The 24,403-nt window shown below is 37.1% G+C and overlaps 1 protein-coding gene across 3 annotated transcripts in view; it reads left to right on the top strand.

Annotated features, from left to right (window-relative positions):
- The window catches only part of CAMKMT (calmodulin-lysine N-methyltransferase), a 530,058-nt gene that overhangs the window by 38,986 nt on the left and 466,669 nt on the right, over positions 1-24,403 (top strand). For all 3 annotated transcript variants that reach the window (XM_072635725.1, XM_072635726.1, XM_072635724.1), the window contains exon 3: positions 4,526-4,590. In XM_072635725.1, the coding sequence (XP_072491826.1) occupies positions 4,526-4,590 (65 nt within the window). The remainder of the gene's footprint in view (positions 1-4,525; positions 4,591-24,403) is intronic.

Below are 24,403 nucleotides of genomic sequence, written 5' to 3'. Positions count from 1 at the left end.
ATAAAAATCTGGGAAATAGACTGAGGCTGGCTCTGTAGAGTTGTCTGTTTACAGATGATTGTTAAAGCCATGGCATTGATGAGATTACAAAGAGAGAACGTAGAGTGAGAAGAGGACCTAGAGCAGAGATTTGGGGAAGACCCAGAGTTAGGGGCATGACATGCATGATGATCCAGCAAAGGAGATGAGAAAACTGTCATAGAGGCAAACTAGGAGAGAGCAGTGCCTGGCAAATCCAAAGAGGAGAGTGGATGCAGAAGGAGAGAGTGATTAACTGTGTCATATGCATCTACAGTGAGTTAAGACTGAGGAAAGACTCAGATTTGACAGTTAAGAGAGCATTGGTAGTTCTTCAGAGAATAGTTTCAGTTGAATGATGAAGTTTAAGAAAGGAAGTCAAAGCAGTAAGTGTAGAGTTTCAAGGAGGCTGACCAAGAAAAGGAGGAAATATATTGAAAGATACCTTGAGCAACTTGTTGGGATCAATGAAAGTTTTTTAAGGAGGAGAGAAACTTGGGTATGTTTGAAGGCAGTAGGGGAGAAACCATTTATTAGGGAAATATGTCAGTGAGGTGATAGTGCATTGAGCCTCGTTCCTCAGTTTCCTCATCCATAAACTATGGGGGGCCAGATTAAGTGACCTCTGAGATCCCTTTCAGCTAGAATATTCTTAGATTTTCCCTATTTTTTGGGTGAATCACTACACTAGCCCTCTCCCCTACCTCTGTACCTTTGCCTTGCCTCTCTCTCATGTCTGGACTGCTCCCTATCCTTACCTCTATTTCTTAGTTTCTTGACTTTCTTCACGACTCAGCTCAAATCCCACTTTCTGTAGCCTGCTGCTAGTACCTTGCTTTCTGAGATGGTCTTTCACCTATTCCACACACATCTGGTATGTGCCTAGTTTTTTAAATATTGTTTTCCCCATTAAAATATGAGTTCCTTGATAGCAGAGTGCTTTTTCCCTTTCTTTGTGTCTCTAGTACTTAACTTCCTGGCATATAGTAAGTGCTTAATAAACAGCTGACTACAGACTTATTAGTCATTCAGTGAGCTGATTTGCCATGAGAGGCAGCATGGAGGAATACATAGTTGGCCTTGAAGTAAGGATTCCTGGGGTTCAAAGTTCTTCCTTTGACATATGATAGCTGTGTGATCATGGGCAAATCATGATCTCGCAGTGTTCAAGGTAGCTCTCTAAGACTGGAAGTTATGGAGAACTCTGTCCGCTTGGTAGAAGTACTTCCCTCACTTGGGAGTTCCCTGTACCAATGAAAAGCAAGTCCAGTTCTTGTCCCTTTGCCAATTTCCATGCATGTGTATGTGTACACGTGTGTGCATGCACACACATATACACACACATTCTTCTAGCTTCAGTGACTCATTTATTTCAGGTCCTCAAATGGGAGCTACCCTCGAACGTACAGCCCCTAGCACTGCTTTTGAAAAGAAGTTAAATGAATTTTTCAGTTAGCAAGCATTAATTTTTTTCTCTTCTTTTCTTCCCCAATCTGAATTGAACACAAAAAAAAGAAAAAGAAAAATATTGTACCAAATGTGTATAGTAAACAAAGCAAATTGTTACGCTGACTATATTCAGAAATGTATTTCTCCTACATCTTGAAGCCCTCGCTTTCCCCTGTGGCTACCTTTCTGCTTCTGTTCTCTTCAAAAATGTTCTTTTCTTTATGATGTTTATTGCAGAAGTTTCCTTCCCCTACCGTTCTTCTCCCTGCATCGGTTTCTAAAAATCTTCCCAGTTTTCTCTGAAAACAACCCTTTTATCATTTCTCACAATGTGATAATACTTTATTATATTCCTGTATTATAGTTTATTTAGCCATTCCCCAGTAGATTGGGAATCTTAGTTATTAGGTTTTTGCTGTTACAGAAATATAATATTTTTGCATATGTATGCATATGCATATCTTTCTTTGATTTTTTTGAGAGATAGTCTCATAGTAGTGTCTCTGAGTCATAGGTTATGTGCAATTTAGTGAATTTTTGGACATAGTTCCAAATTGTTTTTCAAAATAGTCTGGACCAATTCATAGCTCCACCAAAGAAACATTAGTGTATGTTTGTTTTCCTTCATTTCCAGTATTTGCCATTATCCTTGGTTTGCCCATTTGGTGGTTATAAGCTGAAACTGTAGAATTTCCTTAATTTGTATTTCTTCAATTATTAGTGATTTGGAGCATTTTTTTCCACAAGGTTGTTAACAGAATAGATTTCTTCCTTTGAAAACTGTTTGTATCCTTTGACCTTGTCTGGCTTAGTGCCTTTTGCACGTGCCCACTGTACTCTTCATTTGCCTATACTACTTAATTAAGAAAGGATCTCTTTTGAATAGCACTTGTGAATTTTCATAATGCCTTCACATCTGTTCTTTCCATATGCTATATGTGTGCCTCTTCATTTTAGTGCTATATCATTTCTCCCCCATCTATGAAGACTGAGGAACATCTTTATCTTTTTTGCCTTGAAAAAAATCTATTACGTTTGCTCTCTGAACACCACATGCCTCCTCCATATACCTGTTGGTTTTTCATGTTTACATATTTCCCTTGGTTTCTGATTTTTAAAGAAATTGCATTTATCGTGATTGTTTTATTCTGAGTTTATTTACAAACAGCTAAATATTAATCTTCCTCTCTCCCCCACCCCCTCGATTTTTAAATGTGTGAATCCCTGTTAAGAAGTTCTGGACTATAAGAAATTAGTGTATGTTTGTATATGCATTTATTTGTGTACTAATGAAGGTAGCATGTGTACTTATAAAACAGGATTTGAGGCACAGGCAAATGATTGGGTATAGTATTATTTTAGATATTTTTATTCTAAAAATTTCACAGAATATTCTCATTTGCTGTACTTTTCTATTGATAATCATGTATTATGTACTTATGCCTTGAAAATGGTATGTACCGACAAAGAGCAGGATAACATATCTCACAAGGATGAAGAATCACTACTTCCTCTGGGCTGGTTAGCTCATTGGGTTAGTACTTGATGTGATTTTGAACCATGTTAGCCAGTTAGTTTTGTTTAGTTATACAGTCACAAACTATCCCCCAGATCTGACCATCCATTACAAATGGGTGTTGTTGGTCACATGACAGAGCAGGCAGACGTGTGTGTCTGGTTCAATAGGAAACTATTGCTTAGGTGGTGTAGTGGATGGAGCACTGCATTTGGAATGAGGAAGACCGAGTTCAAATCCTTCCTCAGACACTTATTAGCTGTTTGACCTTTAATAAGTTACTTAATTAGCACAGTGCATGGCACACAGTAGGTACTTAATAAATGTTTATTGACCTTACGTGGCCTTAGTTCCCTTATTAGTAAAATAGGATTAATAATAGTGTCTATCTCCTAGGGTTGTTCTGAGGATCAAATGAAATAACTTGAAAATTTCTTTACAAACCTCAAAGTGCTGCTAGTTTTTTTAAAAAACTTTTTTGTGTCATTGATCCCTTTGGTGACTGTATGGTGAAGCCTATAGGCCCCTTCTCAGAATAAAGTTTTCAGATGTATAAAGTAAAATACAGAGAATTACAAAAGGAAAACAATTATATTGAAATGTCAAAATGTCAAAAAAAAGTTGATGGACTTAAAGCATCCCTGTGCCATCTAAATTCTGACTAGCTAGCTCCATTACTGGGGGGAAAAGCTAAAACCATATGACACATTGACATCTATGTGAATGAGGATGCATTATTTCTGTGAGAAGTATCATAGATATAACAAACCAAAATTTTTTTTTAAAAAAACCTACCCCATCCTTATTTTTTTAGGGGCTTATAATTCAGATTTTGTCTGTCATGTTTCTTGTTCCCAACTAGCACACCATAATGAGAGATTGATCCTTGAGGGTGCTATAAAGTATGAGAACTTCTGCAAAACCTTGTTCCACAGTGATGCTAGCTGACCCTAAACTTTAGGTAAATGAAACATTTTGAGCAAGAACATACACGCTGTCCATTCTCTGGTTTGCCTACTCACCATGGTTTGTGCATTTGTCATGCCTCTCTCACCAGACTCTGCCATTGTCTTGTCTTTGGTGCCAATAAAGTCTGCAAAAAGTGCTACCATGTTGATTATTTCAGACTAGATGTTTAAGACTAGATGTTCACTCTTTTTAATTTTTTCTTCTCTTTTTAGTGAGCGTGAAATATTTCTGAAAGTGAAATTGGAGGGCTGGCAACATGGTGTCATGGAATGTATATTCTCTGAGTCAGGAAGATCTGGGTTGAATTCTGCATCACACAGTTCCTTTACTGTGTGACCTTGGCAAGTCAGTTAACTTCTTTGCCCCTCAGTTTCCTCATCTGTAAAATGAAGGGATTGGATATGATTAATTCTAAGGTCTCTTCCAGCTCTAAATCTGAGAGCCTATAGAAGATTTTTTAGCTGCAAATATATGACAACTATATAAAGAATGATCAATAACTTCTTCAGCATTTTTTGATTGAGAGATGTTGATGTTTCACAAAGTTGAAGAAAATCTTTGATTACTTTCCAGGAATAACCAAGGACCTATAAATGTTGAAGATATTTTTACCAGCTTTGACAACACAGGGAATATTTGTAAGTTGCAAGTTTTTCTCTCTATATTTACTTTTTATAAGTTTTACAATAGTGAATGTATAGTGTGCTTTTTCTTACTAACATAAAAATTGTATATAGCTGCAGAAGTTATTAAAGGAGAAACTTCTTTTATTAGCAAGATCAACCTGCTTTTTCTCCTTTACTTTCTTCCTCCTTTTATTGGAATACATTTAAAAACTATGGGTAAAGAAATGGATCTTTTAGAGAAGTGACCAAAGTATCAGCTTTCCATCTGAGTCCCTGATAATAGAGGATATACTGAAAGAGTAAATATTGTATCTGACCACTAACTAGGAAGGCGTCTTCTTTAGTAGTAGTATAAGTGCTATAGAATTTCCTCTACTTGAGTCACATAGCAGCAGAAAATGGCAATTATAAAGCACAAAATATGTTATTGACTACATTTAATTCAGTTCATTTTCATTCAAACAGATATTTATTAAACAGTTTATTAAATTTCTGCTATGTGCAAGGCCCTGTGTTGGTTCCTGCACATACAGGATGGGAGCAGAAACAGTCTTTGCCCTTGAGTAGCTTAACTTGAGTGGGGTAGGGGTGGCGGTTGGGAAGAGGAGCAGCTGACGTGAACATAAATAACCGTATCATAGGGCAAGAGGCGCTAAGTTCAAAGGCAGTGTGCTGCAGGGAGTCATTGTACAAGGCATTTCTATGGCAATTTCAGGTTTACCAAGTGCTTTTTGAGCACAGTGCCTGACATAGGGTAGATATTCAGTCAGTGCTTGTTGATGAGTTGATTGCTTTGCTCACAACCCTGGGAGCCAGTTATTATAGAATTACTTACACTTTATAGATGAGGAAATGGAGTCATGTAATTGAGGGGATTTGACCAGGATTACAAACTAGCAAATGAAAGAGCCAGGATCTGAACCCAGGGCTAATGATTCCAAATCCATTGCTCTTTCTACTATATTACAACTGCCTTATGAGGAGTTGAAAGAGAGAGAGAGATCCCTTTCACGTGGCATAAAAATTAATGAAATAATACATTTATACAAAACAATGACAGTCTGTAATTTTTTTTTTCAAAATTTTTGCCCATAGGCTGCATCTCATTACTTCAAATACTATTTGGACAACATATGTCTTCTTTAATAGTGCATATACTTTATGGAGGGGTCTTGTTCTTGTGAAGAAAAGTACTTGTGACTTTTTCTCTGTAAAGTTCTCTGCAAATGGTCAAAAATATTTAATTTGAAGTGCTTTGCTTTTCTCAAGATGAGTGAAGGCTATTTGGTAAGATTGTCTAAGATGTTCAATTTATGATGTAATCTGAGAGCGTAATCTTGTTTTTTGGTAGGGTCACAATTGTTTTCTGGTCTGATAGATGCCCCTCTGGGGGTGAGGTAGGAACGACAAGGTTTCCTCTTGCTGTTTGGTAAATAGGATTCATCAAATTAGCTCACCTCAGGTCAGGAGTGACCATGAGACATAGATAGATAGTGCAGTAGTTGAAATAACTATGAAATGCTACTGCCAGTATTTCAATATGAAATAGGACCACTAGCTGGCAGCATTATATAAAATATAAATAAAGAATTTGGGGCATTATTTGTGTCAGTGACTACAGAATAATAATTTTCTAGAGGTAATATCTTCTGGAGCATCTTCTTGTAAAGAAATTACCCAGGCAGTAAGGGGGTGAGATTTTCTTTGTGTTCTATAAGGCTGCACCCAAGGTTGCTTATAGCCTTTCTCACCCTGGCAACATCTGTGGGCTAGTCTGCTTTCCTTAGTTCTCTGGGGCTGGTTACAATAGATCAATCTCTTCTTTCCTTATTTTACTCAACACAAAGATTTTTTATTTTCAAATAGGAACGTTACTGGATAATTTAAAATGGGAGGAGAGTCTGGGAGGAGTGAGGACGTGTAAAAATAGATAAATTTACAGAGGGCAGAATTCTTAAGATACCTATTATACAGTCAGACATTTGCTGCCACATCTTCTAAGAGGACGCTTGTCTCCATTTCCCATCTTGGCTTAGATAATTTTTCTTCCATTTTTTTAGGTTCCTTTACCGGTTTTGTATCCAAATGCTAACCTAAGGATACTACTCTCTAGAAGTTGCTGAAGTCTGCTCATCCCTTTAGTTAAAGCTTGGCTTCTTTTCCTCTTATTCTAATTAGCTCCAAGGACTATCCTCATATTCTCCTCATATTTCTTAATGGCTCCAACCCCCCCCCCCCCACCTGAGGATGCAGACCGCCAATGAATGATCACATTTTTAATGGTAGCTTGCCAACTCCATTCATTTTCCCATATTTTGTGGTTGATCAATAATTGTTCAGGCTAGAAACAGAATTTTACCATACACAAATACTTTATTTACAGTGATTGATAACATAATTTTTCACTAATAGTAAAAGAATAATAATATCATAATATCCCAAGTTCTCCCCTTCTCCTCTCCCCGCAATGTTTTTAAAGTTAAGAAGTTTAGAGCAGCCCTTAGCATATAAAGGCATTGGGATCAATTGGAAAGAATACTGGCTCTGCAGTAGGGACAAGTCTTAACCATGGGTCTGTAGACTTGATTTTTAACAATTTTTTTTGCAAATTATATTTTAATATAATTGGTTTAAGAATACTGGTTCTTGAATAAGGACCATGGGTCTACAGACTTGATTTTTTCAAAAATATTTTGAAAATTATATTTTAATATACTTGATTTCCTTTGTAATCATTTGGGATTTATTTTATTCATTTAAAAACACAGTTCTAAGAATAGCCTTCACCAGACTGTTGCCAAAGGGACCCATGACACAAAACAGGTGAAGAGCTCTTGCTCCAGAGTCAGAGAACATGATTTCAAATCCTACCTTTGATGTTTGTTACTTTTGTGACCTTGTACAAATTCACTTCCCCGGGCCTTCTTCCTTAGGGATACAAAGAGTGAGTTGGATTAGATGACCTCTGAGGTACCTGGATCTATGATTCTATTACCCTGTGAATATTTTATCACTGCTGTCACAAGGCTGATTGTAGTCATTACTCTCCTTACTCTCAAAATTTCCTTTAAAACAATCATTTGGTAAATAATCTAACTAAAGGACTTGCTAATCAGATACATCTTTTTCACCTTATAAGACTAAGAGGGCTTATGTTTTAATGACAGAATCATAAAACCTCATATGCCATGAATAAATTGTAATAATTAGACTTTATATACACCAAGTGTAGAATAATATTATTTTAAATATAGTAAGAAAACATCTTTAGGCCATAGAAAACTTTGAAGTTGTACAGGGGTAGTAGCAATGTGTTGGAGGAGGCCAGGATTACACAGGATGATGAAACAACAGTTCTTTGAATTACTACATAAAGAGAGAGCTTAAATTTTTCTTTTTTTTTAAACCTAACAAACAGATAAAACAACAAAGGAGGGCTGGATGTGAAACTCTCTTGTCAGCAGAGGGAAGACGCTAACATAAAGGTGGATCAAGAAAGGCTTCTTGTAGATGGGATCTTACTGAGACTACAGTCCTGACCCATTCCATTTCTGCCCCTTTCTAGGCACTCTGGTGGCCCCTCTGCTGTTGGGGGCTTGCCACAGTGATGCCAGCCTTAGTCCTGGCACCTTAGGGATTACAAAAGTGCCCAACTTCATCCAGCCCTTATCTCCATTTTACCCCTGAGGAAAGTGAGGCTCCGAAATGAAACAACTTGTCCATAGTCACAAAGGATTAAGCACCAAAGCTTTTGAAAACATGCTATTTCATGTAATTATAACAAAACACTTTGTGTTTTTACTTTTAGGAAGAAAGCCTGGAGATTTTTGTGGTAGTCAGTGGGAGGCTTTTGGTTATGTATCTCGGCTAAACAGCAGAGGGTGCTACAATTTCAGTTCTGTTTCACTGACCAACTATTAACTCGGAACCCATAACCTTCAACTTTCACAGTGTAGAATGTTTATGGCTGAGGGTGACCAAGTCAGCTGAATGATGCCATTTTAATGCATAGGGATGGCTTTTCTTAAAAATTGAATTGTTTTATTTGTTTTCAGCATTCGACAATCACATCCACATATCTTAGATTTACCCCCCTCCCCATTCATTTCTCCCCTCTACACCCTCCCTGAGACGGCGTATACTCTTATATAGCTTCTGCATGTACATTCCTATGAAATGCATGTTGCATAGAAGAATTAAAATGAATGGGAGAAACCATAAAACAGAACAGAACGTAATACAAAAGATAATGGTCTATTTCTCTCTGCGATCCATTTCCGTAGTTCTTTCTCCGGATGTGGAAGGCATTTTGCCTCAAGAGTCCATTGGAAATGTTTAAAGTCCATGCATAGTGCTGTGTTTCATAGTGAAATCTTTCGTGGAGATGTCTGCTATTAACGTCCAGAAATATGTCTATTAACTGAAGCGCCCGTTAATAATGACATTCTTACTGGAGTTTTTTAGTTTGGTTGGTTTAGGCTTTTTGGGGAGTGGGGTGAGGGTGGGGACAAAAGGATCATAGAACAAGAGGTAGAAGGGATGCCAGAGGCCTCCCAGCAAGGTGTCCGATTTAGCAACAGAGTTAAACTGAGAACCAGAGATATTTGGCCACAGAGATGGAGGTTAAGTGTCAGAAACTGGATTGGCATGTAGATCCTCTGACCCCAGGGTCCATGTTCTTTCTACTGTACCATAAGCTTGTGGGTTTTTTTTTTCTTGGGGGGGGGGGGTAATTTTGTCTTCAAGTAATTAAAAAAAGCACTTTATTGTTAAATGTGCATTTCTTGTCTGGAAAAAGCATGTATATTTAGTGAATTATTTGGTTCAGCCCCAATAAAGTTCTTATATTTAGTAAATTACTTGGTTTAGCCCAATATAGAAATGCTTTTGGTTTTGTTGTTTTCATAAAATCTAAGAAATGCTTATAAGTTCTGTACTAGAATATCTGCTTCCAAATGGTAATTCAAATGGGACATTGGAGGTCAGGCTGCTGCTCAAAGAGTAACAAAAATCAGATATTAAAGTTTTCCTTTATTTTAGGAATTACTTTTTATATTAGTGTATAACTCAGTTTCCTCAGCTATGAGAGAGGTGAAGTAAATGATCCCTAAGGCTCCTTTCAGCTCCAGAGCTATAATCTGGTAGTCATATCTTAATTCTTAATAAGTAAAAAAAAATGAAATATGAAAAAATATTTTGTAATTGCTAGAAAAATAAATATAAAAAAGAAGGGAAAAAAATCCAGCAGTGACTCATTAGTGTTACAGAGGTCAGTGTATGTTTTAACATTCAGTTTCTTTTATTACATGCCTACTATGTGCTTGCCACAGGATTAGATGCAGGGGCTATAAAGACAAAAATGGAACAGTAAGGAGCTTGCCTTCTCCTGGGGGATGAAACAAAAACCATTAAAATAGAATTAGTCACAAATCAGAGACCCTTATGAAATATTTATTTCATTTTAACTTATAAGAAACTAGAAATTCATGAACACAAGCATTTTGGGGGGACCTATCCATATATGTTCATATGCAAATACATGCATATACGTGTGTATTTTTTGTTTCAGTTTTGGAAAATAAATGAAACTTCTTGAAATTTCCCCATTTCCTGTTTGTGTTTTAAAAAGAGTCAAGTCAAAGACATCAGAATTTTGATCAATGCAGTGACTGAACATTACTTCAAAGAAGTTTGTTTTCTGCTGTTCAGGGAGGAAACTACACGGTGTGGTATGAGGCCTCCCTGGCTAATATGTAGATTTGTTTTTCTTAACTGCATTTTGTTATAAGAGAAGGTTCTTTTGGGGGTGGGTGGGGTTCAAGTTGGAGATGTAAAGAGAGTTGTTTGAAAGTAAGTAATATTTTAAAAGACAACATCAATAAAGCATTTGATTTTTATAAAAAAATAAAATATCTGATTTTATCATATTAAAATATTGCCAATATAAATGAATTATTCAAATTAGTTTATTTTTCTAAGATATAATCCATTGATTATTCAACGTATAATCAATTTTAGAAATGTCACTTAGAATGATTTTTTTTTCTTTTTTTCTTCTTGCACATGGCCCTGAGCCCTATATGTGTTTAAATGAACAATTGTAGAAAATAAAACTTATTTTGAAAACCTTTTTTCTTTTCTTGTTCACCTTCAGCTTAGTGGAAATGGTATGAGTATTTTATCCTTTGGCTCTGGGCCAAGAGAAATTGCTTGGGAATCCACTGCTTTCTTTGTAAGTCTCTGTGGGTAGCTCAGAGATATCTGAATTGTTATATGGTTGCTACTGATTCATCATGCTTGGAAGGAGATGCCATCAGGCTACCTAGGGAAAAGTATGGGATGACCTCTTTTATTGTCAAGAGAGGTGCTTGCTGCCCCTGGGCTTGTGGAATGTATCACAGTCATACACATTGGTAGCAGAGGAGATGCCCACATTGTGTAGGCACTGCTGCAGATCTTATATTGGCTCACTTTTCTTTGTGGGTCTGTTGTCCTTGTTCCCTTCTACTTCACCTCTCTGCTCAAACAACCTACTGTGTATATTCTTACCAGAAAACATTCAATTACTTCCTGTGACTTTTCTCTGCGTATTCTGAATGCTCTTTGAAATATGATTCTCATCTGGGCTTAACTGATCTAAATTTGGATTTTTGTTATGTTCCATGTAGTTACCTTGTCTTTATAAATTTAGAAAAATATTTCATCACAATTTGGTAAAATTATTACTTCATTTGTACTTTTCTGTTGTTAGTATGACTTGTGTGGTAATGTTCCTTGTAGTTGATATTGCTGTTATTTCAAGATGACTCAAGTATACAAGCATAATGTGCCTGAGCCTTTCAGTGAGAGAGAGTTTAAATTGTCTCCAGAAATATTTTGGAGTAATCTAACTGTGAATCAGAATTCAGAACTGATGTTGCATCTCAAATTTTGTGGATTTGTTCTTTTTTTGGTTCCTCTCATTGACCTTGGCAAATCACCCCCTTTTTATCTGTATTGTAGATAACAGTGGTTCATTTTCCAAGTGGCCTATGGGGGTAACTGGTCATTAAATTTTTTTCTCAGTGCTAAGAAATGGGATGAAGGTGGAAGAGTATTGAGGAAATAGCAATAGTTATTTTCTGCTCCTAGAATTGTCTTTTTCAGACTAGACTTACTTAAGAAACAAATCATGTGGGTTTTATCATCTGAAGTTGGAATGTTAAAAGCAGCGTCTTTGAGTAACTGTTTTTGATCTTTTTGTAGTCAACATAGTTTTGTGTTCTTTAAGCTTATAATATGATTGCTTTAGGACAGTTCTGGGAATTTGAGCTTTGCATTTCTTAACTTGTCTACCAATTTTTTTGCCTGGGTAATGAAAGGGAAATCTGAAAAAAGAATCTGTATTTGTCTCTTATGTCCAAATAAATGTGTTTTTATGTGAACTGTTAGTCAACTATCAAGTTAACTGAATTGAGAATTTTAAGTGAAGGTCAGTCTCCCTGACAATATCAAGAATAATTCTGTTTGTGTTTAACAGCCTTGAAATCACATACTTGTGGAAATATGTGCATTTCTAGGTTTTAGTTTTTAAAATTTTAAGATGCCTTATTAATTTGATGATCTAACTGAACTTTTAACACTGAAATTCTTGAAAACCCTTAAATTATTTTCGCTGTCACTGTGAAGCAGAACATCTAGACATTTTACTGGTCGACAGATCTTAGGACTCCTCATTTTCACATGGCATTTTTCTCTGAAGAGCTCACAATATATTATACACATTACCGCATTGGTCTCCCAGCATCTCTAAGCTGAAAGGGTCAGGGATCAAGTAATTCTAGTCCTGTATCAAGAAGATGAGTGAGCACCTAAGCCAGGGTATTGAGACCAGGTGATTTAAAAAGGTTGTCAGGAAAAGAAAAGCCTATAAAGTTAATTCTAATTAGCTGTATTTCCAAAACCATCGATAGGGGTTCTTAACCCTTTTGTGTGTCATGAACCCCTTTAGCAGTCTGGTGAAGTCTGTGGACACCTCAGAATCACGTTTTTAAAATCCACAAAATAAAATATATAAGATTACAAAGGAAACTAATGATGTTGAAATCTAGTTGTCAAGGACAAATATGTAAATACATATGTATATATTATATATATGGACACATATATAAGCTAATAATAATAACTGACATTTATATGGTGCTCACTATGTGCTAGGCACTGTGCTAAGCAATGTACAAATATTACCTCATTTAATCCTCACAACAACCCTGGGAGGTAGGTGCTATTATTAGCCCCATTTTACAGATGAAGAAACTAAGGCAGACAGAGAGCATAGCTAGTATCCGAGGTTGGATTTGCACTCAGTCCCCCAGAAATCTGTCTGTAGATTCCTTGGAAGTCTGTGGACCCCAAGTTAAGCATCCCTGCCATAGAGCTTTCCACTCCAAAGGCTGGATGGAGTCATGATGTTCTGGCTCTGGCTTCTAGTCTTTACTGAATGTCACATTCTCCAAGAGGTCCTTATTTCCAATATCCGGTTACAGAATGTTTCTGAGAATTTGGTCTGATTATGTGCAGCTTCTTGATGTATTTTTCCCTCGCTTTCTTTCTTCCCCTCCCCTCAGGCTTTAGGGGGTTTTCATTTTAGTCCCATATCAGGCAAGGTAGACCCTACGTCCCCAAATTGGGAATCAGAGTCACATTTCATGATGTGAGCACAGCTTACTCACTTATGACACTGTTCCTGTGAAAGGAGCAATGGCTTTTGAAGACAGCTGGAATTCATTTTTAAAATAAAGCTCTATTTGAAATAAGGCATCACGGGGAGGGGGAGATGACTGTGTGGGCGTGGGTGTTAGATATCATCAGTTGTTCTTGATATTTGACAGTGCTGCTGTTGCTGACAGTATTAGTCATGTGCCAAAGAATACTGATATAAAATCTGTAATCTTTTCCACCTCCACTAAAACTCCATCTACTCTTATGCCTCATTATGGTGTGGAGGCGAACCTTCATCACGGATATTAGTAGGGAGTAGGCACAGTATTTCTCAAGTGATATTCCATATCTTTTTCCATCATACCATTGGCTAAAAGATGTAGAAAATACAAGATTGCACTGTATTAATTTTTGTAGACTATTAAAAATTGGTTCAGTAGAGCAAAATACTAGCTTAAAAATGCTCCTCCAAGAAAGTGTCGCCATGCATTTTCACCTAAAATGGCACATCTTTTTAATATGAAAACTCTTGTGGTGATGGTGTATGGCTCAGTCAGGGAACAGTGCAACTTGTGAAGAATTGAATTTGAGTATCCCAAGGGGCAGTGGTAAAATGTGCCTGGTGGGTGTAAGCATGCCGTAACACATTACAAACAAGGAATTATGGAGGAGAAGTGGTATAAAGGTGTCATGAAGGAAAGGCATGAATAAAGGATCTGATATTCAAGATTTATAGAGAAAGAAGACATACAGAGAGGCAGCATGGCGTAGTAAATAGATACCTGCCTTTGTACTCTGGAAAAATTGAGTTCAGGTCTTGACTTGGGCCTGTACTGACTGCGAGACCCCTGGGTAAATTGCTTAACCTCTTGGTGTTCCAGACAGCTTTCTGAGGTTATAAACTGCAGAGCAGGTGCAAACTGGTATAGTGTAGTGGAGATGCCTCTCTAACCTCCTTACTTGTCTGGCCCTAATTGCTCCCCTGACCTCTGGTCTTGAGTCTTTTAACTACCCTATTAGCCATCTTGAAGCAGATGACTCAAACTCAACGTGTCTACAGCTGACCTCGTTCGTTATCATTTTTTCTGAACCTTTCCCTCTTCTTACCCTCCTTATGCTCTTGACAGTACCCCTCCCCCCCATCTTCCCAGGCATCTAAACTCATAACCTAGACGTTATCCTCAACTCCTCACATTCAATCAGTTGCTAATTCTTGTCGTTTCTACCCTCATATCATCTCTCACATATGCCCTCTTCTCTTCTTGGACACTGCCACCATTTTGGTGCAGTTGCTCGTCACCCAATGCCCAGACTATGGCAAAAACCTACTTGTTTAAATCCTGCTTTAAATCTCTCCCTGATTCCAATCCATCTTTCGCTTAGGTGTCAAACCTGTCTTCCTGGAGTGAAGGTCTGACCATATCTTCTTCCTATTCAGTAAACTCCATTGTCCTCCCCTTCCCCCCAGGATCAAATATAAAATCCTCTGTTTGGTTTTTAAAATGTTCCCCATCCCAAGAACTTTTCAATCTTCTTACACCTTAGTCCCCATCATGTACTCTGTAATCCAGGGATGCTGGCCTCTGTGATGTTCCTTAAACATCCTTTCCACTCCCATCTCCTGGCCCTGAGCATTTTCCCTGGTTGTCTCCCATGCCTGGAATTCTCTCTCTCTTTAAGTTGGCCTCTTGGCTTCTCTAGTTTCCTTCAAGTTTCTTCTGAAGTCCTACTGCCTGCAACAACCCTTTTCTGGCCTTCTCTAATCTTAGTGTCTGACCTCTAAGATTTCTTCCAAATTTATCCTGTATATATCTTGTTTGTACAGTTAGGTGGTGCAGCAGATAGAGTTTTGGACATGATATTAAATTCTGCCACAGATATGTGTGGCTTTGGACAATCCCTATTTGCCTCAGTGTCCTCATCTGTAAAGTGTGGATAATAATAGCAGCTACCTCTCATGGTTGCTACAGTGACAAAATCAATTAATACTTGCAAAGTGCTTTGCAGACTTTAGGATGCTATCTTTAGTTATTTAGTTATAAAATACTATATTTAGTTGTTATCATTACTATTATTATTAATTATTTAGTTGTTTTCATGTTGTTTTCTCCCCTGCCCCCATTCCCCTTTGCCTGTGTGTTCCTTGAGGTTAGGGCCTGTTTTTGATATTGTTTTGTTTTAGATATCCTCAATGCCTCGCGTAGTGCCTGGCCACAGAATAGCCACTTAATAAATACTAGTTGACTGCTTAACATTTTAGGAGTTCTTAATAACTGGTGTAATTATAGATTCTCCATCCCCCCACCCCCACACCTCCTGGCATTTCTAGAGAAAATTCCAGCTATGCAACTCTATTAGACCAAGAGCCATTTCCCAGTAGATAAATGCTCAAAGGTTAAAGACAAGGAGCAAAACTAGGAAACTAATATACACATCTTCAGCAAATGGAAAGAACAAAGCCAAAATTTAATACTGTTGTCATTATAATGAATTAGCTTGACCTTAGAGAAGAGATGTGAAAATGCATTTCTCTCCCTTTTTTGCAGAGAGGTTAGGTACCGGGGTGTGGAGCATTGCATATGTTGTCAGATTTAGTTGATGTGATGGTTAGGTTTGCCAAATTTTTTTTTATCTTTGTTATTCTTTGTTACAAGATGCAGCTTTTTAAGTAGAGGATGGGGGAGGAATATAATTGTAATTGAAGGTGTTTTAAACATGAAAGATGAAAATAATTCCTAAATGGTTAAGAAATGGAAAATGTATGAGTGAAAAATAAGATGATGACATGGAGAAAATGAGGGATAACCACAGGATAGCCTGCTTGCTCGCTTGGTATCTTTGTAGTCAAAAGAAAGCAAGGAGGGCTCCAGTGTGTTGAGCATGTCTCCCTTTAGTGAACTCATGGGAGGACATGGGCAAGAGTGGTACAGAATGAACAGGTATGAGTGCATTATGGATCTGTGCTGCTGGAGGGAATCCCCACGTTGATGAGAACACATTTATTCAAGTATTTGAATGTCAGTCCTTCACTAGTAAAAGGTAGATTGTATCTTAGCTTTAATACAGATAATTCCTCTCTTCTTTAAACATACGATAGAATTTTTCTATATGAAGTGCCTCCAATTTTTAGCACAAGATGTCCCCCTTAGTGCTAGTAATATTAAACAACTTTTTGAAAGGTTGAAGATTATTTATCTAAAATGGAGAGAAAATGGAATTTAAAGTTGATATAGTGGATCTTAGTAAAAATTGAAAGTGGAAGAAAGAACTTGAAGTAGTAATAGATAATAATAGATAATGACCTTAGCATACAGAAATGAATTTTGTCCAGCAGTGTGTAGTCAGAGTAGGATATAACTAAAGGTTATCAATTAATCAGTAACAAGCATTTATTAATCACTTGTAATGCACAAGCACTGAACATACAAGGAAAGATAAATACTGAACAGGCCCTAATTAGGGAAACAATTGGATCGACTCTTAAGTTCCGGTAGGAGGTAACTCAAATAGCAACTAAGAAAAGAAAGTTGGAGAAAATGGCTGGGCATGGCTACAAAGTGTTCAGAAGAAATCCGTGTCAGAGGTGGCAAAATTTTCAAGTTATTCTTCGGGATACCTCAAAGAAGAGAAAATTCCAAAAGAAAGATCATAAATGATGTTGAGGAAAAAATACTTTTTTCTGTTTTTGTTTTTTTTTTAGCACGTTGGCCAAAAACAGTTTTAAAAATTTTATCATTAATCTAACGTCCAGACTGACATAGGACCAACACGCCCTCTGACATGTCACCTTGCCAAGATAACTTTAGGTAGCATTTATAGGAATCTTGAACAAGGAAAAGATCATAGTATGTTAAAATGCAGTTTGGAGGTTAACATTCCCAAAGAATTGAGTAACAAAGTCAGCATTCACTTCTTTCCTGAACTCCAACCAGAGTTCTGTGTCTAGAAATTCTCTGTAGAAGACTAGGGTTCTCTTCTAAATAATAGAGAAGGATGCTTTAAAAAAAAAAACCGCAGTACAGGGAAAGCATCCTTTGGCGCAGGGTCTTAGGCTGATTGCCTTAGGGGATATAGAAAAGGAGACTGTCGTTAGATGGGTCAGTAGGATGGGTCTAAGTTCTGGTTACTACGCTTAAACCATTTCCCCCCAAAAAAGACCCTTTCATGGACCTACCAGCATTCCTAAAGAGAAAAGTCTAGAAAGGGTTTTAGTCTAGAGAAAATATCTTTTCTTAATATTTTGAGCCAGTAGAAACTGACTGAAATTAACACAACAGTGTTCATTAAAACAGGCTAATGAGGTGATATCAGCATCTAGTCTACTTTCCCATCTCTTTAAAATAACTTTGAGTATCCTCCTTTCACCTATGGAGGGTATCATTGATGGCATGTGAAAATATGTGAAGGGACGAGGTAGGTTTTCACAGTTTTGTATACTTCGCACACATCTTTACATGCTTGGACTACATCTTTACAGTTGCATATTTGACTGAGAGAGATAAGTGCTACTTGCTTTGTGTTGCATTGATTTCAAAAAATAAATAATAATCTTTTGATTCTACCTTAAAATGTCTTTTCAGCAAGATGTCTCCAATGCACATGTTAAAGTTAAGTGAAATTCCTTTATATATGCAACCACAGAGATAGCTTGATTCAATGGTACTCTGATGAACAACATCAGTTGTAACACAAAACACAGGATAGCCTAATCTAAAGTGTTCACTAGTGTTATAGACAATATCCATATAAGGCCAGTGGGAAGAGAAATTCTTCATGGGTGGTGAAAATCTCAAAATGTACTTGTTTTGGAGTGATACAGTGCTGGTTATATTGAGTTCCATGACATTCTAGGGCCTTCTTCTTAATAAAAACCATGGCCACTCAAAAGTAATCAGTCTGGCAATCCACAAGGCAAAATGTGAATGAATGAAGAATACATGTTGCCTAGACTGACATTTAGTTAGATGAACAGTTTATTGAGTTAGCCCATCAGCACACATTTCTTTGGCAGTTACTTTAAATTAACAATGAGTTGGGCCCCAGAATTGATTAAGAAGGATAAAATCATCTGGAAAATTATGCGATATTTTCATTGATTCTAAGCTGTTCTCTGCCACAAAATCCCCCTTTTTTCTCTTCTAACATTTATTTTTAAGTCCCTTCTTTACTCCCCCCCACCTAAAAGAAACAAAAACAGTGATAGGCATAGTTACAAAAACCCATAGTTACATTGTTTGAACTTTTACGTCTTCTTCTGTAACGAGTCTATTATCCTTCTCTCAGAAGGTGAGTAGAATGCTTCATCATTAGTCCTCTGGAAATTTGTGTGGTCATTGAACTGACCAGAGTTTTTTTTCTTGATAACGTTGTCATTGTACAAATTGTCGTCAGGATTCTGTGTACTTCATTTGTTTCAGTTCATATAAATCTTCCCATGTTTCTCTGGAACTATTCTTTTCATATCTTTTTGTGAAACAAAACTATTCTATTACATTCATATATCCTACTTTGTTTAATTATTCCATGATTGATGGTCATCTCCTAATTTCCCATCCTTTGCCACTTCTAGAAGAACTCTGCTGTACATTCGGAATCCTTTTTCACTTTCTATTATTCTTTTAGGGGTACAGGCTTAGTAGTGATATTACTGATTCAAAGAGTATGCAGTTGAATGAATTTTGGGGAATAATTCCAAATTGCTTTCCAGAATCACTGGACCAATTCAGAATTCCACCAATGGTACATTCATATTTTCTTGCAAAAACTCCAGTAATGATAATTCTCTATTTTTGTCATCTTTTTCAAACGATGAGTGTGAAGTAGAACCTCAGAGTTATTTTAATGGGCATTTCTTTAATTATTAGTGCCTTGGAGCATTTTTCATATGACTAACACATATTTAGCTTTCTAATTTATTCTACTAACATTTTCTGTTTTATGAGTGAGTTTATCCCATTCATATTTGTGGTAAATATTTGTTAGTTCTGTATTCCCTTTCATCCTGTACTTATATTTTTTTTCTCTATTTAGCTCCACACCTCCCTATTTATATTTTTCTTTTTCTTACCTAGATCCCAATCACAAGTTTTTGTTCTTTCTTTGAATGTAATCCTTTCTTCATCCTCCCAAGTTGTAGTTTGTTTTCCTTGTGACTAATCTTTCCTTTATTCCATTCTCTTGGTTAAGTTCAAACTCCTCTTTCCCTGTTCTCATCTGTTCTGTTGTGTTTGATAATTTTTTTATACCAAATGCTGTATGTATGTGTGTGTGTGTGTACACATGTATGTGTATATTCAACGCTGCTTTGGTTTAAATTAAAGTGAGATGTGATGCCTACTTCCCCAACCCTTTCCTCTACCTTTGTATTACATTTTTCTTGAACATACCCTTTCTTCCCTGGTGCACTCCTTTTCCCTGCCCTTTTCTTTCTTCATTTGTGATAATCAAAGCAAAACAAAACAAAAAATGCCTGGACATCTTCTTATTTAATTCCCTTTCTGATGCTTGAACTCTTTGGGATTCTGAGAGAACACTTGTTTATTCTCCGTCAGTTAGTGAGTAAATATTAAGAGCCTACTATGTACCAGTCTAAGCACTGTTTCTCCTGTTAGACTATAAACACTTTCTTATCACATGGTACCTTCTAATTTCTCCAGTTTTTTTTTCTTTCTAGGCTTTTCTTGGCTTCTGTTTTTATGTTTCAAAGATTCTATTCCAACTTTTGTATTTTAATCAGGAATGCTTGGAATTCCTCTATTTCATTAAAGCGCTCTTTCCTTCCCCCTTTCTTTTTCCATTTTAGGATTGTACTTAGTTTTTCTGGGTAAATTATTCTTGGTTATATGCCTTTATCTTTGGCCTCTTGGAGTATTGTATTCCAGACTCTGCTGTTCCTTGTAGTTGTAGCTTCCAAGTATTGTGTGATATTGATTCTGGTTTCTTGGCACTTGAACTCTATCTTTCTGGTTGCTCACAGCATTTTTTCTTTTACTTGGAAGCTCTGGGTTTTGTCTATTGCGTTCTTGGGAGTTTTCATTTTAGCATTTCTTTCAGTTTGTTGAGCAGTGAATTTTATTTTTTATTTTGCCCACTTGTTCTGATAGGTCGTGTCAATGTTTTTTTAATGATTTCTTCTCAAAATTTGGTCTGAGATTTTTTTTGTCTTGGTTTTCTGATAGTCCAATGACTCTTAGATGTTCTTTCTTTGACCTTTTTTTTTTTTAGCTTAGTTGTTGGTAATAGAAGGTACCATACATTTCCTTCTATTTTTCTAGCCTTTTGATTTTGTTTTAATATTCTACATTGCTTCATATAGTTATTGTTTGATCCATTCTAATTTTTCTAAGTTAATTTTTTATTGATCAGTGAAGGTCTATTACAGTTTTCAGGGAATTGATTACTTGTGTAAGACTTCAAACCTCTTGTAGCTTATAAGCTATTTATTCTTTCCTTTCTAGATTTCATCTCATTTGTAAAGGGGTAGTGATTGACCAGTGAGGGCCAGTTGTGGCAGTGTCCTTCCTGGTTCCAGTCCTTGTGAAGGCTTGGTGAGCTTGCTTTTCTGTCTATGTAATGGGGGGACCCCTTTCCCCATCATAGAATGCAAAGGCATCCTTTTACTGTTTCCTCTTAGCTTTCTGAGTGGTGATAAAAAGCTTTTTAATTGGCTGCTGACCCATAACTGAATGTTCACTGTATAAAAGGAATAATGATCTGAATGATCCCTAGTTCTGTTCCCTGGCAAGTTTTGAGTAAGAAGGAAAAACCATGTTGGCATTCAGTCAGGGGACAGGGGGTGGAGAAGGGTGAGGGATGGAGGGGGGATGGGGAGTGCTAGGGGCATGGTGGTCAATGCAGCCTCCTTATTTCCTCATCTAGCCACTGGGTTTCTTTTGTCTCTTGCTTTATTCTTTCCTTATCTTAGGTGAAAGAATATCTGGAGGCGGAACAGACCAGGGTATGATCTTGTGAGCTTTGGAAGAGCCATCGAAGGTCCAGCAACTTGAATTAGTAGAAGTGTTTGCTGGTAGCCAGGTCTGGTGAGGAGTCAGTCTGAGGAGCAATCTGCTTGACCCAGCCAACAAGGAGCCAGTCCAGCTGAGCATGAAAGGTCATGACTCATCATCCATCATCTGTACTCTACTTAGAAGTGAACTTTGTGGGGACTACTCATTGGGAGAAAGGACTCCCAAGGCAAACAAATGCTCCCCTAAAAAAGTTCTTTGTCAGCCAATTGAGTCCACTCTCCACTCAGGTCCTGAGTGGGTATGTAGAGGAGAAAGGATGCCCCTGATTGGGGGACTGTTGTACTTTGTTCCTCGCTATACTTTCTCAATAAATATTCCTTTGTAAAAGCTAACTGATGCTAATTAGTTAATTGATATTGGGGAGATGTCAACTCTTTAAATGATATTGGGGAATATAATGGATAGTTTCTCTAGACTAGAGAAAAATCCCTTAGCCCTTCAGGATTACCCATGGAGCCCTGAGGAGAGATGTAGTAAATTTCTAGGGATTCAACCTACCAGTGTGAGTAAAGTTGGGATAGTGAGTCCAGAGCCTGTTTCCTATTTATAATATTCATTTTTATCTCTTTTCACCACTTACAGGAATTCCAATAGACATTATGGACAAGCCATATATTTATATTTATATGAACCTCTCCTCATCATCTCTGTTGAGTGACTCTCTTCCCTAGGCTTGTGTCTTAGACATCCTTGGATATCCAAAATTTCTTTAGTCCTTTTAAATATTCATATCTCAATTTCGTATTTTTTCTTAATTAAAATTATTTTATGCTTTGGTGGGATGGTCGGCCCCTGTTTGTTCTTGTTGTGTACTGTCTAAGGGCTCTCACTGACCTTGTCCTCTGTTGATGTCTGGTCTGTAAAAAAATGTTGGCAGGTTCCAGGCTTACCTGTATCCAGTGGGTACCTGCCAAGCTCTTCATGGCTGCCTTCCTCACAAGAACATCATGAGAGAGTTGTCAAGTACTTTTCTGACATCTAGGTAAACTATAGGCATTCCAATGATCTCTTAGTCTAGTAAACCAGTGAGAAAAGGGAAATAAAGATAGTCTGGCATCTTTTCTTGAGCAAGTCATGCTGGCTCTTTGGGGTTACACATGTCTAAAAGTATGCTGGATAGTCATAAGAAAGAATTTTCCTTACCAGTGATGGGGAGTTCATTTATAGCTTAAAAATTAGCCTGTGCCTAATTGCTGATTTTTCCATGTAATAATTGATTCACACCATTTTCACTGGACCACATTTAACAGAGCTGAGATACCTAGGACCAGTGTAATCCTATGGTTGATCGACTTTTTTCCCTCACTGACCTGTGATTTCATCAGTGTAGGGAGCTTCTAGTGAGGAAACTCTCTCTATGAGTACTAGGGCTACAAATACAAGTAGAAAGACAGACAGACAGACCCAGTCCCCCAGGAACTTGCATTCTAACTGGAGAAGGCAGCATATTAAAGGAAGTTGGAAAGGGGTGGTGGTGGCACTCTCCTTAAATAAAGGGAGATTCTGAGAAGAGTTGTCCAATCAGAGCAAGAGGCTGCAGGGATAGAGGGTGCTTCCACTGTAGGAATTGCTGTCCTAGTGATGCTTCTAGATAATGAACTGATGCATGATAGAAGAAGTCTGGGCATTTACAACTTGTTCTTCCATTTAGAATCTCAGAGAGTTGTCTCGGGGCACTGTACCAACCTCAGGTCACGTAGTTAGAGATGGGACTTGAATCGTCCTAGTGCTTCCTGACTTTCTGGACTTCAGAATCGTGTCTCCTTTACTGCTGTCCCATCCTGGAACTTTGTTCTGTGACAAAGTATTCCTCACCCTGGAATAATCTACCACACTTTTAGCCTGTTCACCCTAGTACATCCCTCCACAAAGACCCTTTTTTCATTGGTGAGTTCCTTCTGGACCCCATATTTTTAGAGAGACCCAGGCTGTCCACCCTTTGGTCACCTCCTAGTCCTGTTCCTAACTTTCTGAACTTCAAGAGCAGGCCCATACATGGCTACCTTCATTCTCTTCCCTTCTCTGTATCTTCAAGTCGCTTTTTTGTCTGTTGTTTTCCCCCATTTGAATGTAAGCCCCTTGAGAGCAGGGATTGTCTTTTTTTCTGCTCCCAACACTTAATATAGTGCCTGGGAGATAGAAAAAGCTAAAAAAATGGTTGTTTTTTTTCTTCTTTCCTTCCCTAGTTGTCCTGATTCTGAAGCCTGCTTCAGATTATTGCAGTCTAAGACAAAAATTGGGCAGAATTGTTTCCGCTATGACTCCACTATTGTCTGGGGACTTCCACACATGTATCTTTTTGTTCCCATTTTAAAAGTCTTATTTTTTTATTGATCTTTCATTTTTAAATCACCCTCATTATATATTCCTCCGGGCCACATCCAGAAAACTATCCCTTAAAACAAAGATTTAAAAAAAAAAAAAGGAAAAAAATTTAGCAAAACCAACTAGCACGTCACATCTTACATCATAATATTACACACAACTAATTCCTTGCCTCTGAGAAGAGCGGAAGAAAGTGCATTAGCTCTGTTCTTTCCTAGGACCAAATTTGATCATTATGATTACAGGGTTCACTTTCATTTTTATCTTAATGTTTACGTGGTTTTGTGTATCATTTTTCTGATTCTGCCTAATTCACTCTGCATCATTTCTTAATCTGTAATCTTAATCTTCCTATACTTCTTTGAATTTATTATACTTTTTTTCTTAGATTGTAGTAATGTTTCATTCCATTTATATAACATAATATATTTGACCATTCATCCTTTGATATGGGCGTCTAATTTACTTCAAGGTTTTTGCTATCACAAAAAGATACCTCTATATCTTCTTGAGAGCTGGTCTTGTTCTCTTGCCCTTTCTGTTTTATTGGTTTCTTTTGGATCCTGTCTTTGCTATATTCCTGTCCTAAGACCCATCTGTCCTTATCTTTTCAAACGAATCAGATTTTATTTTCTTTCTTAAATTAAAATTTCAAATTGACTTTAACAATTACTATGTTGATATATTGACTTTAAAAATTACTATGTTGATATATATATATGTCCATATATCAGGGTGTATGAAGTGCTTTTGAACCCTTTATTTATGCTCTG

Source organism: Notamacropus eugenii, chromosome 1 (genome assembly GCF_028372415.1).
Source record: "Notamacropus eugenii isolate mMacEug1 chromosome 1, mMacEug1.pri_v2, whole genome shotgun sequence".
Lineage (NCBI taxonomy): Eukaryota > Metazoa > Chordata > Mammalia > Diprotodontia > Macropodidae > Notamacropus > Notamacropus eugenii.
The sequence above is the reverse complement of the archived record's forward strand: the minus strand, read 5'-3'. Positions and strand labels throughout refer to the sequence as shown.